General features: G+C 37.8%; 1 protein-coding gene across 1 annotated transcript in view; it reads right to left on the reverse strand.

The window, feature by feature from the left end:
• Positions 1-905: 905 nt before the first annotated feature.
• Positions 906-17,907, reverse strand: part of LOC124157805 (proteasome adapter and scaffold protein ECM29-like) — a 53,822-nt gene continuing 36,820 nt past the window's right edge. Inside the window, exons 26-35 of the mRNA XM_046532834.1 lie at positions 14,117-14,273; positions 13,579-13,746; positions 13,313-13,444; positions 12,638-12,783; positions 10,118-10,284; positions 9,792-9,999; positions 9,145-9,295; positions 8,829-9,038; positions 8,593-8,664; positions 906-3,591 (exon numbers count right to left, since the gene is read on the reverse strand). Coding sequence (XP_046388790.1) covers positions 3,434-3,591; positions 8,593-8,664; positions 8,829-9,038; positions 9,145-9,295; positions 9,792-9,999; positions 10,118-10,284; positions 12,638-12,783; positions 13,313-13,444; positions 13,579-13,746; positions 14,117-14,273 — 1,569 coding nt within the window. The 3' untranslated portion in view covers positions 906-3,433. The remainder of the gene's footprint in view (positions 3,592-8,592; positions 8,665-8,828; positions 9,039-9,144; positions 9,296-9,791; positions 10,000-10,117; positions 10,285-12,637; positions 12,784-13,312; positions 13,445-13,578; positions 13,747-14,116; positions 14,274-17,907) is intronic.

Genomic DNA, 17,907 nt, shown 5'->3' on the forward strand with positions numbered 1-17,907 from the left:
TAGCAACAGGGCGCATAAGCCAGGACGTCGAAGAAAGTGAGGATTCCGTTCATTTCATTATAATACGTATTATACAACGGCTGCACCCAAAAACTAGTCGACTTATAATCACAGAACTGCAGTTTATAACGAAAATAGGTAGCCTGCTAATAAAGGCAAGGAAATAAAAAATTATCTAAATTGAGGAAGCGAAATCTTTGCATTCATTATCACTTGGCACTCGGTGGAAAGTATTTTTTGTTTACACTCTCTTTTTCTGAAAATCATTATTAAATGAAGTGAGGCAGAAGGGACACCGTCATCGGTACATAATTTTCACGCAAAATCAAAAATTATCTTATTTCTGATGAATGACGAAAATGATTGCTTTCCCAAGTACACCAACATAAACTTTCCACCACTGTAGAAGCCGTAGCTGGGACAAGTGGGAGATGAGATACCAAAAATAAAAGACTGAGGAAAGAGAGAAACTGAGTTTAAGGAAAACCGACAAAGGGGAAACGGTAACAGGGCAAAATTATGATAGTGAAATACTTCATAACTTCATACAAAGGTGAATCTATATACACGTTTGAATAAAAACAATGACGACTTCTTTAGCCCTTAGCGGCCACGGGGTAGCTCGTTACCCCAGGCTCAGAAATATGAAATTAGCGGTCTAAAACGTATGAAATTGATACAATAACCAACATATGTCGGTAGTAGACAAGTGTGACTTGCGATCCCATTACATAGGAACCCAAAAAACGGGTGGGGGCACTTCGAGCGTTCCATTTATCGGCGTGGGGTAACTAGTTACCCCAATGTAGCCGTAACCATTGCACGAGTCAGATTTTTTGTTCAAATGTCATGAATATCATATTTTTTCACCTTTACATGGTTAAATATATATTTAGAAGCCAATAAAAGCTAAAATAAGCAAATTTTATTGTGTGATTTTTTACACTTTTCCCGACAGTAATTTTGCGAATTAAGTACACTTTTTGCAAGATCGATGGATGCAGTTATTTAATTATGGTAGTGATATACCTTTTCCGTACAAGCCTAAAATTTTAGCTATAAACATCGAAAAATAGCGGAAAAATGATTTTTTTCTGAAAAAAAGCCGTTTTTCGAAATTCCCACATATGTGACGTTCTTAGAGCGCCATTTATAAATTGACAGATGAAAATCATTAGGATTGTTGAAGAACCATTGGAAAAACATGGAAGCAGTCGGTTAAAGTTCTACAAAAGCCGTATGTTTTGTGTAACTAGGTTTTTCGGCGTGGGGTAAAGAGTGGCCGGTGCGGGTTAAAGAAATATTTCACCGGCAAACCATTTCCGACTTTCGATTAGTCGAGCATCGAATACAAAATATTAAATGATTACTTGGGTTAATTAGATTTAACGGATGATACATTATATTATTCGAAACAAACCAAAATAATTTGCTGAAAGAATGGGTATTTTCCGCTTACCTGCTTTAAAAGAAAAATGAAGAAAATACAAGCATGAACGTACTGTATCCGGAAATCTGAACAAAATTGGAAATTTTCCTTCGCCATTACTTTAAGGAATGATACTATGAACATCTATGAAATTAGAAACTAGGTCAATTATGGATATTGCCCAAGCTGAAGAAAAAACTGCCCGAAGTGAGGAGCGAAATAAAAAGAAACTAGAGTATCAAAATAGAGGGTACGGAAAGATCAGATGCCAGACAAAAAAGGGGGAATACATAGGATAGATAATTAATTAATCCAAAAAAATACAATCCTAAGATAGTTTATCGTGAATAATATTGCTACATACATGAATACAGGATGTAACCCAATGATCGATGGAGAAATAGCGGTGTCACTGGGTCTATTTATTAGAAAAACATAATAATTATTGCTAATAGGATAAACAAGACAATCCAAATAAATTGTGTTCCCGTGTTCATGTACGCAGCAATAGTATTCATGATAAACCGTCGCCGGATAGTATTTTATTTGGATTAATTATCTAGTCTATGATGACACCGTAAATATAGAACGTCTTGAAAATGAACGAAATATAAAAGTTTCCGATAGCTCTTTTGTTCGTAAGACAGAAAAGTTTGACGATAGCCGATCGTTTGAAATAAACCCAAAGTACAGCCACAGGAAATGTGAAAGGCCTCCCAATGGTATTGCGAAGATATTATTATTTGATACAACAATCAATGATCTAAATTATTAAAGGATTTACTCCAGATAAAAACCCGCCGTTTTCGAACTAAAATTCTTAATTCAACGGGCGGATCGCAACACTATCGATGCAAAAAAAGGTAATGGCTCGCCGCTCCCATTCATTAAAATTTCACCCAAATGTAACGGTGAACACATGCTCTTCAATGCGTAAAAAATATATCTCCAGAAGATTGATATAAATTTGCGACGGGTAAGGGGCACAATCGGAATAATATCGAGATCACCTACTAAGAAGCATACTACCACGAATTAACTCCAATACAGCCTAATTTAGCTAATTAATACAGGCATTATCACGGTTGATAACTCAAGAGTCAAGGTTTCCGGAGAGGCAATATTCACTTGAGCAAATGTCCAACGACCAGCACATATGTGCTCATCATTTGGGGTTAGATGGAAGATGGAACTTTCTAGTCCCAATCTCGCCCAAAAAAGACGTTTATTATTATTATTATATTATAATCGTGATACTTGGAACCATTTATAAAAATTCAGCAGATAATACTAACAGTAGATCGCTTTCATTTTATGGTGTTTTCACCTACCCTCGGCATGATTCCTTAATGCGCTAATCAAACTTGAACACTCGCTAAATTCTCCAAATAAATCTGAAAACAAGAAAATTTTGTAATTTAAATTTAATTTATTAAAAGTAAAAGTTAATAATAACATTTCCATCATTTTGGCTTAGTAAATGTCTTAACTAAGACTCTCAGAGGAAAGGTGTAATAATAGATATTTAAAATCATACAAAACAATGACTAACAACAATATCACCAGGTAAAATCATGCCGCGTATTCCCCCTTCCGGCCACATTATTCAAGAATAATTACATCAAAAAACTTCTTCAATATGCATCAGCAATCGATAAAAAGACCTTGCAGCCAAGGTCCCATGAACAAAATAGCCAGTGTAACCATGGATTCCTTCCCTTCGGGTCCAATAAAAAAATACCAGTTCAAAGAAAATGAAAGGAGGCATGGCATGTTTCACACACACTTCCCCAGATTTCTCAATCCGTGGGAACAGGCTGCGCCGTAATACCTTTGGAGGACACACAAGACATGTGGGAAATCAAGACTAACTATTCTTCGGAAAGAATGGTTGCGCCCGAGGAGATATTCACAGGACCTACGGAAGTGAAGAGAGGGAGGGTTAAGAGGACATTGATGGGAAGCGTTGAGAGTCGTCTGCTTCTTGATAAAGGGATGATGAGGTTAGTCGCCCTTTTTGGAGGAATCTTCTTCCGCGAGCACTTCGCTGAATCGAACGAGGCTGGCCTTCACTTCGGGCTGACTGTCCTGCTTCACTTCCTTCAGCACGGAGCACAGGGGTCCCTCAGTCAGGGCGATGAGCTGAGATCGACGACCGGAATCTGAGGGAGAAAACGGAAACATAACTCAATGCACCCAATTCTTGAAACGTCTTCCGAAAAAAGAAAAACGAAAGCTCAACGTGAAGGAGAAATGGATAAGAAATCTCAAGGCGCCACGTTAACCCAGATATGCGAGTGAAAAATACATATTAAAAGTGTTAAAATCCGGTCTAAGCGGAAGAAAAACTTTCACACGTAAATAAAATGTCTCCTCCGTTAGCATAAAAAAGATATCGGAATGAGAAAAACTACTACGATTCGCACTCCAAAAGTGGGTACTCTAAAAGCGATCACGAAAGAAAATCTTTTTGCTGCCTCGGAAAAGTTGGGCTGTTTAAGGGGAGAAACTTTCCTTCGATACCCTGCGGAGGTCGCTGCGGTGAATGAAATGATTTTGACGGTCAAACATACGACGCGCGCAATTTCGAAAATTCGAAGGCAATTTCTCGCTCGCTCATAACCACACCGCAAGGATGAAATTTACGGCCGGAATAGGCCCATATCTGAAAGCGGGATACAACCGCTCAAATTACCCACATCGCATATGACATGAAGTGCTTCGATAAATAATATGATGCACCACCTTCGAATACCTACAATATATCTATCAGTTTTATGGCGCACTCCATAGCGAGTGATATCTCCGCCCGAAATTACGAGAGGGAAAGTCTCGAAGCATATAAAATGTTAGCAGCTTGAACTGCCGGACGTGAAAAAAAACAAAGCGAAATTCATACATTTTACAGGTAGAATGGCCATCCAAAGCGAATTAACCAGGAAATTATTCCGACCAGTGAAAAACCCCCAATTAAAGGAGCGTGAGTGAAACAAAGAAATTGGTCGGTTGAATAATCAAATGGGATTAGGAAAGGTCCAAATAAATGAATAAAGAGGAAACAGTTTCGACCAGAGCCATGGTCAACTATTAAAGGAATTTACGATACCAGCCAACATTTATTGCAGCAGAAGTGAAGGAATTACGCAAACGTATGACGACGCAATACAGAGATAAAATGGAGCAAAGAACACAATGAAAGAGACAGCACGCAGCACGCATTACGCGGTAGTGGAACAAATGAAAACTCAGCACGACATGAAATAAGAAAAACACGGTGGGACTATGATGCCTCCATCAGGACATGGCTTTGATGTCGACAACTAAAACACATGGAAGATTTAGCACCGGTGGTTGGGGCCCTCATTAAAGAAGAGGGCTCGTAATAAACGTTAGCCCCATTATTTAACCATATTTTAAATGTTTTTACAGGCACATTTAGCTGGTGAGCAGGAGATGGTGGAGAAATGGACACAAATCGAACGAACTATTATTTGTGATAAAACATGCAAAACGGCGACTAAACATAAATTGTTGATGCATAAATACGAATACTCGGAAAGTTTTTCTTTGAGACTACTAACACTGGTACCCCCCTGTTTCCGAGGATGAAGTAAAAAAAATTTCTCAATAACTGCGATCACTACCTTATTACAAGCAGTAAAAAGTCAATCCCGATCAAACCAATAATCTTCCGATTGCTTCTCCATTGGAATTTGGAATTTAACAGCGGGCAGAGACAGAACCTACCACGTATATACTAATCACAAATTCAATTATTTTGGGTCATTTTATATCTTTTATAACATATTTGTATACATTTAATACAAATATTTATAACATCTTTGAGAATCTATGGGATGTTAAATATGTTTCTGACGCCACACGCATTAGAGTTGAAAACATGATTTTTGTTTGAAAAAAAGTAAAATTTCGTATTACTGCCACGCCAATAACTCTAATTCCCAATTCCAATTTTTGGGGGGACAGTTCACCGCTTACGCCTCAGAACTAACACGGCAAAACGAAGGCACTCGCAAAATACTAGGATAATCAGCACGATAAAAATATTTCCTCCCTCTCAGCGGATGTAATATCGCCGCCATCCTTCAAACTACAATCGATGGAATTGATATTTACAATGAGTACGATGCATAAACACATTCACATACATATTCGTAAATGACCGCAAAAAATTACGTAATCTTTGTTTAGAAAAACAATCCTGGCCCCAATTCCACAAGAATTCCAAAAATGCAACCGTGTTTGTCCACTCCCTAATTCAAATGTCTCAAGGCGGGAAATTTAGCTAGAGCGTTTTTTGGAGTCATCCGATCATGGGTAACTAATTTATTACTTCCGATAAATGGAGGAATCACATTCTTGATCGAGGGAAATCTTCACCGTGCAAACCAAATGGAGTGACAATTATCCGTGGGAAAAAACTTTCTCCGCGAATTTTTTTCTCTCTACACCTTTTTCTTTTCAATCTTTCCAAAGGCAGCCATCCTAAACTTTCCATTTTCCTCGCACATGTTCCGACCACTCGCCTAATTTTTTTTGCAACGCGCGTTTAATACTTTTAACCACAAAAAGAGAGGCTTTTTTCCCATTGCGGACTGCTCGACTTTCCTCCTCATGATGAGATTTTCCGCTTCGCGTGCGCTATGATTCCTCAAGTATCCTGATGTCTACGAGGAATATGTACTACACTGCATTCACTCACACCGCAGAGATTATTGCCACTGGTTCAATCTAAATGCCGAGCAAATCAAAAGTTCCCGAACCGGCCCGCAGATTTTTGCAACTAAGGAAAACCAACCTCCCATCCCTTCGAAAAGTGTCATATAAATTTATTAGAGCTTAAGCTTAGAAAATTCGTCAGACGTGGAAAATCCAACACAAAGCAAGAATCTTTGATTCAGCGAAATAATTATCGCAAACAACAGTTCCAACGATAGAGCTTCTGGACCCGATGAAGCATGTCACTACTGAATTTACAAATGAATTTCCCTAAAAAAACAACCAAATTGACAAAACTAATGATCGGCATGGTACAAGAGGAATGCAATCCGAATATGCAATGGCAACGATTAGCACCCCAAATAAATTTTAATATGCTGTGACCTAATAATACCTCCCATGATTTATATAAAAACGAAAGGAAGATACATATATACATACATCGTGAAACAAAACGCTTCGCGCACCATTGAAATTCAATACGGAAGCGCAAAATGTCGATGCTGGGCACCTACACAATGTTTCCGACAAGACGAGGATAGGTAATCGCTGAGAAGTACGCTCCAATGCAGTCTTTGCTGGCTCATCGTTCCCATGATACGGTTCAAATAAGAGATACCATGCACAGAACGTCACGATGGTTGGTTTCCGCGTTCACAGTTCCTCGAAAGTCTCTCTCCAGCTTTCAGCGAGCAGACGAGATGTCATCGAGAAATACAAAGGCACACAGTAGCGGAGTTAATTTTTTAAACTGAACATTGAGCATGTACATTTACATAACGTAAATTCCCATTTCAAAAGAGCACTTGAACATCCCAAATCAGCGAATAGATCGACAACCCCCGAGGAGTTGGAATCCAATTTCGGAATTCCTGGACTTGGTTTGAAGGCTAAATTACCAAAAGGCAGTCTATACCTACTAAAGCGTTTAGGGTAGGGATACGCGTAACATTTTACGATAATTTTCCATTTCCTTCAAAGCTGGAAATAATTGTTGAATGTAACATTAAGCAGCCAACTTAAATTTTTGTCTAAACGCGAAATCGATGATAAAAGCTGAAATAAACAAATTCAAACTTCCAGCTGAATACATTTTACGAAGTTTTTCTCAACTTCACCAGGGATTTGTCTTTCTGTCTGTTCAGTCCAAATTTTGCAATCGATTTTTCTATCATTTTCCCATTAGCTAGGGCACTAAAATGTTCAGGGTGGCTCATAACTGGATGACACTGCATTTTTCATTACACTTTTACCACGATCGGAACTGTATCTCGAGAAATACTTTTAAATAATAATTAAATATGGAGATTTGTACCAAAAGTGGCCACTTTAATCCAATGATAGCTCTGGGATCGCCAAAAATATAATCGTCTGGGAAAAAAATTCAATGACTGATGGGAAATTATATGTTTATGCTGCTGAACAAAAAACATTCTGAATTTATAAAACAAAATATTTGAAAAAAATTAAAAAGGTGACTCAAATTTAATTCAAAATACTGTCATAAGTTAGAAGTGATTAATTATATGTACTTGCAAAAATATTTCCGAAAATGATAACAAATAATTGAGCATATAGTGAAGCAGAACATACAACAGAATATAGAACAAAAGTGAGCTTTTAGCTGAAAGAAAACAAACTCTTAGGCACTGCATAAGCGAGGAGAGAGGGAATGAATGTTCCCAGCGTTACTGCCTGCAGAAAATTGTCTTTCGCTAAACGCTTGTGTGGTTAGAATCAATAAGTACTTTCTTGCCAAAACTGCAAGACTTAGGACCTTTGGGAATTCTTATTAAAAATTATATCAGCAATTTTTATGGATCTTGAATCTGCATGAAATTTAAGTGGACAAATCAAACAATCTATAGAACGTAGCTTTGTGGACCAAAATTATTTCCATAGAAATCTTAACAATTTTTACGTATTTTCTCGGCGTTTGAGTAAAGAAAATAGGGTAGGGCATACAAGTACTGCATAAGAAAGCACAAGCAATAAAGCAGTCCACTCCAATTACGCCGCCTTGTCAGAAGAGGGTCGGTCGCTGCCGCTGATGAAAAGTTATTTCGTACCCATGTCAACTGCTACATATAAAGCAAGCTTAAATTCCCAGGCCAAGGCATTAGAACAATTTATCAATTTTAAAAACGATATACTTACATGAGTTTGAGGAAAGCACCTCCTGTATGCACATTTCTGAACATACTGGCCTTAACAGCTCTGTAACTGAAACTACTCAACTCAAAATTTGTAATGGTACTCAAAACATTTAAGTACCAACAACTCGACTTGACTCAAATTCTTGAGCACTCACACATCCCTACCAAGCACCCAAGGGCAAGGCATCTTTGATCAACAATGAAAGAGCAATGTTTTGAAATTTGATGATAGTACAACTAAGAGAACATTGAGACATTGAAACTTACTGATCAAATTCCTTGCAAGAATAGCCAAGACATTTAGAGCTTCCTTCCTTAGTTTTGTGTACTTGGGTATTCCTGGAAAAAAAATAAAAATTCACCACATGTAACTTTCAGCTCCACTACACTCATTATAAGCAATTGGCCCACAGCCAAATACCCTGCATTTGTGCTGTACTGCTCAGTGAGAGGAATCAAATGCCAGGAAGTTCTACAGGGCACGAAACAACAGAAAGGCTCACCTATTACATAGGAAAGTGTCTTTCCAAGCCCTTGAATAACTCTCTGAACATCCTCCTCAGCCTCTTCATCTTGCTCTTCTTCATTGTACGTTGGCAGAATGAGTCGATCCACAAACTGTCTCATGGCCTCTATGATGGCAATTTGTTCAGGGCGTGTACTGGCTTTCAAGCAAACTACACATTTTTCCACGACTACAGCACGAAATTGAACTGCAAAATTTCCAGAGTTGAATTTTAGCATGGAAATGTGCAAAAAAATACCTAAGAGCAAACATTTAATGCATTTGAATAAAGTTAATTCGTCTATGAGACAAACCTTGAGTTTCTAAATTGCTAGGCCAAGCTTTCCCTAAGGATTCACATGCTGCTTCCCTCAGCTTAGTTAGCTCCTCTCGATCAAAATGTAGAGCATCTTCATCATCACTACCTAAGTCATCTGTTTCAGAAGAGCGTTTCGGTCCATGGTCCTACAAAGAAAACAATGGCAACTATAAAATTGACAAGAAAATATTTCATAAGTATTCCTTTCAATTTATTAAAGAATCACTCATCCATCATGGTGAAACAAAAGACAGTTGAAACTAGTAGACTGCTAAAATAAAAGTTTGTGGAATAGTTATGTGTTTTGTTTCACCATGAACATTTCATCGTTCCATCAAATAACACCCAAAGCAGTTGATTTTATTCATTCATCCATCAATCAATCTTAAGACTTCTTGAGAATTTTTTCAAAGCGTTAAATTTTGTGTCTAATTAAGAAAGATATAATTTAAGAGTACATATTCAAAAATTGCCTAACACCTTACAGACAATGAAAAAGTGTAGTGGGCATAGCACACTCAATTATAGGGCAACCAAATAAATAAAAATTTATGCAGCACAATTCATAAAAATTCTCCTAAATATACCTGACCAGAAACATCAAACTGAAATTTGAAAGGTTATTGTCAAATATATCCTTACCATGGAGAGCATATTGTCTGCAATTGCGAATACATCAGCAAATCGGTCAACTTTAAGCGTGAACAACAGATCTCCTAGGGTACGCAGAGCAGTACAACGATACAGAATACTTTGACTACTGCCCTTTTTGCGAGCCTCAAGAAGCACAGCCTCAATGAGTTCATTGCAAAGTTTCCCATCAGTCTTCAACTCGTCAGGAAATGATTCCCTAAAAAATATTACATAAAATTTTACAAGATGCAAAATAAGAAACTCCAGAGAAAAAGACACGAAAAATTGGCCAAACTGCCATCATGATAAGAGACAAAATAAGTGAAAGGACTCACAAGGAAGTAGATGTGCACAATGGTACCAGTGCATTTAAAAGACTTTCTTTCCCTGTCCACGTTCTTCCCTTGAGACCACCTATCAACATTTTTAATAGTAATACCCTATGTTCCGGTCCAAGCTCAGATCCAAGTTTGGCAGCAACAGTCCCAGCTGCCCTGGCAGCCTGTAAAAGGTCATGTTTCCAAGTTCAACAGAGAGTACAAAAGTGTCTACCACAATTGCATCAATACATTTAGTGCAGTGCATGATATTTGATTCGTTCCCTGGTGGTGGCTACCAGAGCAAAAACCATGAAAAAGTAAAGCTTTTCTAAGAAGGAGGAAATTGGTATCATAAATGACAGCATGAAATACAGGTGAATACTGGAAGGAATTGTCGTAACCCACCCAATTGTGAACACAATCACATTACAAAATTATGTACAAATATTAGCAAAAATTGAGAGAAATGAAAGCATAAAATATTTATTATTCAAGTATACTAAGTATTAAGATTGTCTTCTGAAGATGATCCTACCAACAGGCCTAACTGGTGAGGCCAACAAAATGCCTCTGGAGTCACCCAAAGCTCTATCCTGGTTTTGCATCTATTATATTTTTTTAAAATGTAAGGAGCAATAAAAATATATTGTAAACATAATTAATATGATAAAATGATGGATATTTGCCATTTCATTCCAGTTTAATGGACAAAATTCATTTTTTATGGCCTCCAAATATCTGAGAATAAATATATATAAATATGATGGCTACAAAATATGAGTTTAGCCAATGAGCCGGGAAAAATGAATCCCCCCCCTTCTATGACTTCAAGTTTATTACAGTAAAATTTCAAAAGAATTACTTGATCTATTTTTAATTACAAACATATTTTGAATGAAAACCTGAAACTCCATGATACAGATAAAGAGTAAAACGCCTCTTTCTCAATTAATAAATTAAAAGTTATGAGCAATTTATAAAAATTCTAGAATTCCACCAGATTAAGCTTGAAAGTCCCTCTTCCCAAAGACAGGTAAAATTTTAAGCATGAATCATTCCATCAATCTTCTGAGCCTTTTTCTGTCATAGTCCTTGTTAAAAAGGTTGCATTACCTAAACATTAACTGACTACAAATGACTGTAGAACATTTATGCCAAAAAAAGTGCTTTACCTAAATGCCCAGCCAAATAAATATGCAATCAAGCCTCGGCGACGAGACACACATTTATCGTAAAATCTTTATCAGCGGCTTTTTTTTCCTACAAAGCATTTCCTTTTGCAGGCATGCTTTTTAGAAAGAATGTAAAAACAGTGGTGCCAACCACCAGGAGATGGATCATTCCCCAGTTACAACAGCTATGCCATTCACAGTTGGAGTATGTGTAACTTGTTGATGCAAGACTGGATTGTAAGAAATATGTACATAGTACCCCAGTTGCGGCAAAATATTAGATAAAGGCACTGAGTATGTTACACGCAATAATTATTGAATGCAGATACAAAATCGTAAACCATCTACACCATTAAAGCTATATAACCTAAGTAGTACAACAATCTGGGTTTTTAGTATTTTTCATTAATACCATTGACAAAAAGGAATTACAATGTTCCCTGAAACTACATTCCACATTCAGTGATTAAAAAAAACATTTACCAAGGAAGTCATATATGTAGCATATTTCAGGCATGTATTGCTGTGAGCGTCTCCACATCCTCGTAATAAAACAGTTGCAGGCCATATTCTACATGTTGTACTTAACTTGAAAAAAAAACATTTCCATCACACTGATTACCACAGAAAATAGGAATATTAACAAGGGAGCCACCATATATGACAGTAAAGAAATCCTTTGCTAGCTATTCCCATTGCTGAAACCAGCTTCAAGCAGCACAGAACCAACATCAAGTAGTATACATACATGTATGTACCATACCAATCAAATCTGGCAGCCAGTGAATAAAGGGCAGCATTTTTTCTTTACCAAGATATCTTATACCAAATTAAAGTGTAAGCTTAATTCTAAGGATGGGTTGGTTCCACTTTTTTGTCAATTCCAATTGAGATCCACTTCTTAGTACCAGTTCTCAGACACCATTCTCGATTCCCATTCTTAATAAAGTTCTTACTTTAGTAAATTTCATGGACCTCATCTATCACTTAGCATTTTCACCCTCAAGATGATATTGCTAAATAATCAGCAGAGGCAATTAAGACATGATTCCTGTAGCTGTACCAGAATGATGTGAATTATTTACCATCCACTGCTCTCGATAATATTTATGAGAAGTTGAATTTTAATGCAGTACCAGAATGATATCATGAATTACTTTATTCTTCGGAGTATATACTGTATTTTACCAAGCTCTAATTTTAAGTTTTAAGACTGGCTTTTGTTCAGATTTCGATTTTCTGCGAGATCCTTTTTGGCTTCAGTTCCAATTCTGGTTCTAAGCTCAAGAGCTGATAGAAATGAAAACCATCCCACTGAACCAACCCATCCCTACTGCATTCTATTTCAAAAATATTTCTTTACCTGAGCTTTCATTGCCCAAGAGGATGAGTCCAATGTAAACTGAATAAGTTCACAAATTGGTACTAAATGAGTTCGAACTCCAGCCTCCGTGCCAGGGGTGCCTTCTGCCCATGCTTCCTCCCAAAGCTCCACTGCAGCCTTTCCCTCTGTTTAAATGAACAAGATACACTAATTTTCGCAACCCATAACTCTTTTGACACAATGCGATTTACAACAGAGGCAAAAGGCTACTGTAGCTCTAATTTTGACCTACTAAATAATTACATATATACAAGAAAAAGTTATGTGCTACAAATCATCTAAAATTAAAACTTGAACTCCAAAAATTATTTCACTAAAATGCTAACAACAATATATTACAAAATAAAGAATTATAAATGTATGTATACGGTAAATTTATTAAAATTAGATTCTCAGAAAATTCACAGCAAAATCAGCTGATATTTCCTGCACTAAAAGCATGCTTAGCTGTCCATCTACATAATATTGACGCTAACAGTACAAAATAACATGAACTTGAATATTTCCAATACATTTAAATTAAGCCTTCAAACCTAGAAAACTAAGCATACCCACAAACTAAAACATAAGCAAAAAGCCAAAATTGGGCGAAACACAAAAACCAATATCACAGTTATTCCTAACTAGAAATTGAAAAAGTCATCACATAATTACCGGTTGTTTTCTCTCCATGCATTGCTATGAATGCCAAGGGCATTACTTCTGAAGAGTGAGCTCGAATTACTTCAGGAGCACGTTGTGCAACGTCATGGATCAACTGAGCAGCTGCTGCCCTCGATGCTTCATCTATGCAATTTTAAAACAAGTCATTCAATCCTAGATTTTACATTCAAATTCAACAATCAATTATGGTAAAAGGAATCTTTAAGGGTAAACAAATAATTGGATTGAGATAGAGCAAGGGGAGAAAGTGTGCTTACCATCTTTTTCCAGATACCACGTTTTCAGTTTAGCAAATAACTTATGAAGGCTACTCTCCTTTGCATTATTCACCAAGTGGGCAACAGCAGAGGAATATGCCCGCCTTATGCCCAATATGGCACCACCTCGTCCACTTAGTCCAGATACAAGGCCAGCCAAAAGCTTACCTGATGGATGAGATAAATAATTATGTATCACCGTAATTTAATAAACTAATAATCAGAGCAATAATATTGAAGACAGGCTACAAAAAATTTAAATTCATCAGAAAGGCTTGAATACAAGTTTAATATTTAAAAAATCCATTGCAAGAGCCCAGCACTTTTCACATAAATATTACCACAGCTATGTATTTTGGCAATTGCACTGAAGTTGCTTTTCAGGCCAATTTTACAACATAGCCAGTTGGCTGCCAGGTACTTGCAGGATCAAAAGAGACACCAATTTGTGGTTCAGAATAAAAGCAGTAACGAAATTATGGTGACCAAATTTAGGTATGTGGGCAAGCAAGTTGAGATAGAGACAGGAGCCAATTACCAGTGTATGGAGCAATTTCAGAATTCTGCAAAGAACACAACTGGGTAATCAAGTGCGCACACCCAATTCGGGTACCAACACCCACTGAAGTTTTCATCAGCTCCACTATTCTAGGAACAAGTTCTTCTAAAATGGGTCCGTCTATGAACTGAAAACACTGAAAAATAAAGCAAACTATTGTTATAATTAAGTAATTGAGAGACAAATTATGTACCAGCTTGTGCCCCTCAAAATCCAGAGAGAGCTTTTTGAAATTGCTCAAGATGTTTGACTTCTTGAATATGAAGTTTAAAAGAAATGATTGCCGACAATTAGGCACTGAATGGATGGTTGAACTACAGTAGAACCCCGTATTTGCGTTATCGGAATTTACGTTTTCCCGCAAATTGCAAGTTTTTTTCTGGGTCCCGTCATATTTCCTATCTCTCCAATGTAAATAGAACCCTGTATTTACGCCGTTTTTTCTTCGTTTTCCCGCCATGTGCATCGAGGCGTGCCGACTAAAAAAAAATATTTGCGTACTAAAACAATTAATCGTGCATATCAGCCCATAAAAACTGCCTTTTGGCTTCCTTTCGCGCATTTTTATTTTAAAAAACTAAGAGAGAGAGACGTAATGAGAACTATTTTCGGGAAGAATTTGAATGTGGCGGGACAGAACGCCATTAACGTCGGAAAGTTGAACTACGTCATCTCGTTTTCTGTCAGCGGTGAAAAGATTCATGATTTGGAAGTAGGTGTTTTGAGCAATCGAGCTATGTAATAATTATAATGCAAGAACTCCTGAAGGAATGTTGACAATAATCATGTAGTCGATAATATGATGCGAGAGTTTGAAAGGAAACCAGACGTGATGAAACGTGATAAATGCCGGAACTATAAAACTTGACCGACAACTGGGATCATTTGCGCTGACTTCATTCAACAGTTGCGTAGCAATTATGGGTTAATTAAATACTTTAAAAAACTTATTTAAACTTGAATTATCTCATTCGAATAGCAGTGTATCGCAAACTATTGTAACTTTCAAAAATTATAAAGTCTCAAGACAGTTTGTACTACACACTTGATCGCCGAGGAGTAGTTCAGATACTCGTGTGTTGCCAAGTTACCCTCAATTTGTACAGGAAATAGAATTTATCCGGCTTGAAAATGGAAATTCGAGGTGAAAAATGGACATTTTTTATTGACGAGAAAATGAAAATTTTAGAGCAAGTCGATTCCCACACCGGAACCCGCATCGATTCAAACGCTGGAGAAGCAACTCGAATGTTGGGACTGGCAATCCGATCGGATTCTCAGTCTCAACATTCAATACCGTGGTGAAAAATCGCGATGCCATTGTAAAATATGCAAACCAGTGCGGCAATTTATCAAAAAGGAGAATATATGTGAAGAATTCCAGGTAAGAAGAAATAAAACGAATTCTAAAAGAGTAGTTATTAGGTGCAAGATCATCAAATGTCCCTGCAAACGGTGTCATCTAAAGGCCTGTTTACATAGTACTTTAACCCGTACAAGTTAATGTCTAAATTATGAACACGAAAATGCACTGTGTATTCACCCAACTTGCGCGTATGCATGAACAGAAAATAGAACCTGTTCAAATTTGGTTCATCCATTCGTAATCGAATTTAGGGGCAGGGGATGTGCCCCCCCCCCCCCCCCCCCCCCCAGATGCTTAAAAAAATAGACAAAATTTGAATACGGTTGTCATAGGAGGATCTATGGGGGGGGGGGGCTCGTGCCCCCCCTGACACTTAAAAAATATGTAAGATTTTTAATACGGTCCGGTTATCATTGCGTTCCTTTTGTATAACGTGGTATCATTGTGCCCCCCCCCCTCCAGAACAAAATACTGGATACGGCATTGCTTGTGCCCCCCAGAAAGAAATCCTGGATCCGCCTGATGGTCATCATTACGTTTGCTTTGTTTTGTGTATTACTAAAGGAGGCTTAATCATTTAATTCAATAAGAATAACTTTGATATAAAAATAAAGAGAATTTTTTAAAGTCATTGTTGTATCTTGTTTTTAATCTCAATTCAGACAAGATCTTTTGCCTGTCAGGCCCTCTGTGCCCTTCCCAGAGAAAAATCCTGGATCTGCCCCTACCTACGTTCGTACATGTCCCGTTCCGGTCCACAAAAATCATTCATGCAAGCAGAAATTAACTCGAACGTGTTAATGTATCGTGTAAACAGGCCCAAAGGCCCTTGAGAAAAAATATTTCCCAGCAAGATTGGGAATCGAAGATTCCACAGCATCTATAATGGTTGGTTGGATAGATTCAAAAATAGGTACAGTCTTGTATATAAGATGGTGAGTGGTGAAAGCAAAGATGTTAACATAGAGACAGCAACTCAGTGGAAAGAATCTGAATATATTAGTGTTCTGGAAGGGTTACAGCTAGAGATGGGTCGAATAGCAGATTTCTCGAATTCGAATATCGAATTCGAATATTAAATCATTGCTCGAATATTCGAATACCTCGAATTTCGAATACCTCGAATACTAAATGATGAATGCTAGAATGTTTGACTCGGTTGCCTATGCAGCAGGCAACACAAGATTTTGGGGAGTAATTTTGATTTACTAATCTCTAATGATTTTAATTTGATGCTAAGTCTCCGTCGTATTTTGACATTTATTTCTTTGCGTAAAATGCTTAAATAAACTCAGAAATACGTCGTGTTTGGTCTTATTCTTTTTGAAATTACGCGCACATTACTAATATTTCAATTCAATAAAGGTGTAACATCAATTGACGAAAGTCATTCTTAGACACCTTTTGTGCTAATAGATGACTCATGCAGCGGTTGACCTCCACAGAAATGGAGAACTTCGAAGCTGGTAGGAAAAAAAGGTCAGTGGGGGAGAAAAGGGAGGGCCGGAAACACGTTTCTATTGTTCTCGTGTAACCCGGTATTTTTTCGAAGCTAAGGTCTTCGTAATATGATCCCTGCGCGAGCTGTGACCTTTTTTTTATTTCGAAGAAGAGGAAATCCTCAGAGGGGTGGGCTAGTGCTGAATGGAGAGTGATACCGGATCTTGGGAAATGCGCTAATGTAAGTATCCCACGGTACTCACACAGCAGTTGACCTCCAGAAATGGGGAACTTCGAAGCAGGTAGCCAGAAAAAGGTCAGTGGGTGAGAAAAAGGGGGAGGGCGTGAAACACGTTTTTATTGTTCTCGTAACTCGATATTTTTTTCGAAGCAGGGGTCTTCGTAATGCGATCCCTGCGCGAGCTGGGACCTTTTGTTTGATTTCGGAGAAGAGGAAAGCGTCAGAGTGGGTGAGGCGAGTGCTGAATGGAGGGGGATAGCGGATCGTGGGAAATGCCCTAAGGTTGCTATCCCACGGCACTGAGGTTCTCCTGGTGGGGGGAATCGGGGATTTTCGGATTTTTTCACCCGACCATTTTCGGTTCCCCTCGTCGAACTCTTTTCACCGCTAAAATCCACGAATTTGATGTAATTCGTCAACTTGCGTAAAACGGCGCTGCGAGCACTAAATGACTACTGTTCTCTACATTTTTCCGAGTCAACTACCAACGACGTGCGTGCGACAGTGTATGACGCGAAATTCAAAGTATTCGAGGTATTCGAGGCGGTGCTTTTCGCATAACTATTCGAAACCTCGAATATCGAATACTTTCTAATATTCGAGGTATTCGAGTATTCGCGGATACTATTCGCACATCTCTAGTTACAGCCCAAAAGATGCTTTCAATGCAGACAATACAGGATTAGTTTTCAATTTTTTGCTGCCAGCAAAATCACTGTGCTT

The sequence above is a fragment of the Ischnura elegans genome, chromosome 1 (genome assembly GCF_921293095.1).
Source record: "Ischnura elegans chromosome 1, ioIscEleg1.1, whole genome shotgun sequence".
Classification (NCBI taxonomy): Eukaryota; Metazoa; Arthropoda; class Insecta; order Odonata; family Coenagrionidae; genus Ischnura; species Ischnura elegans.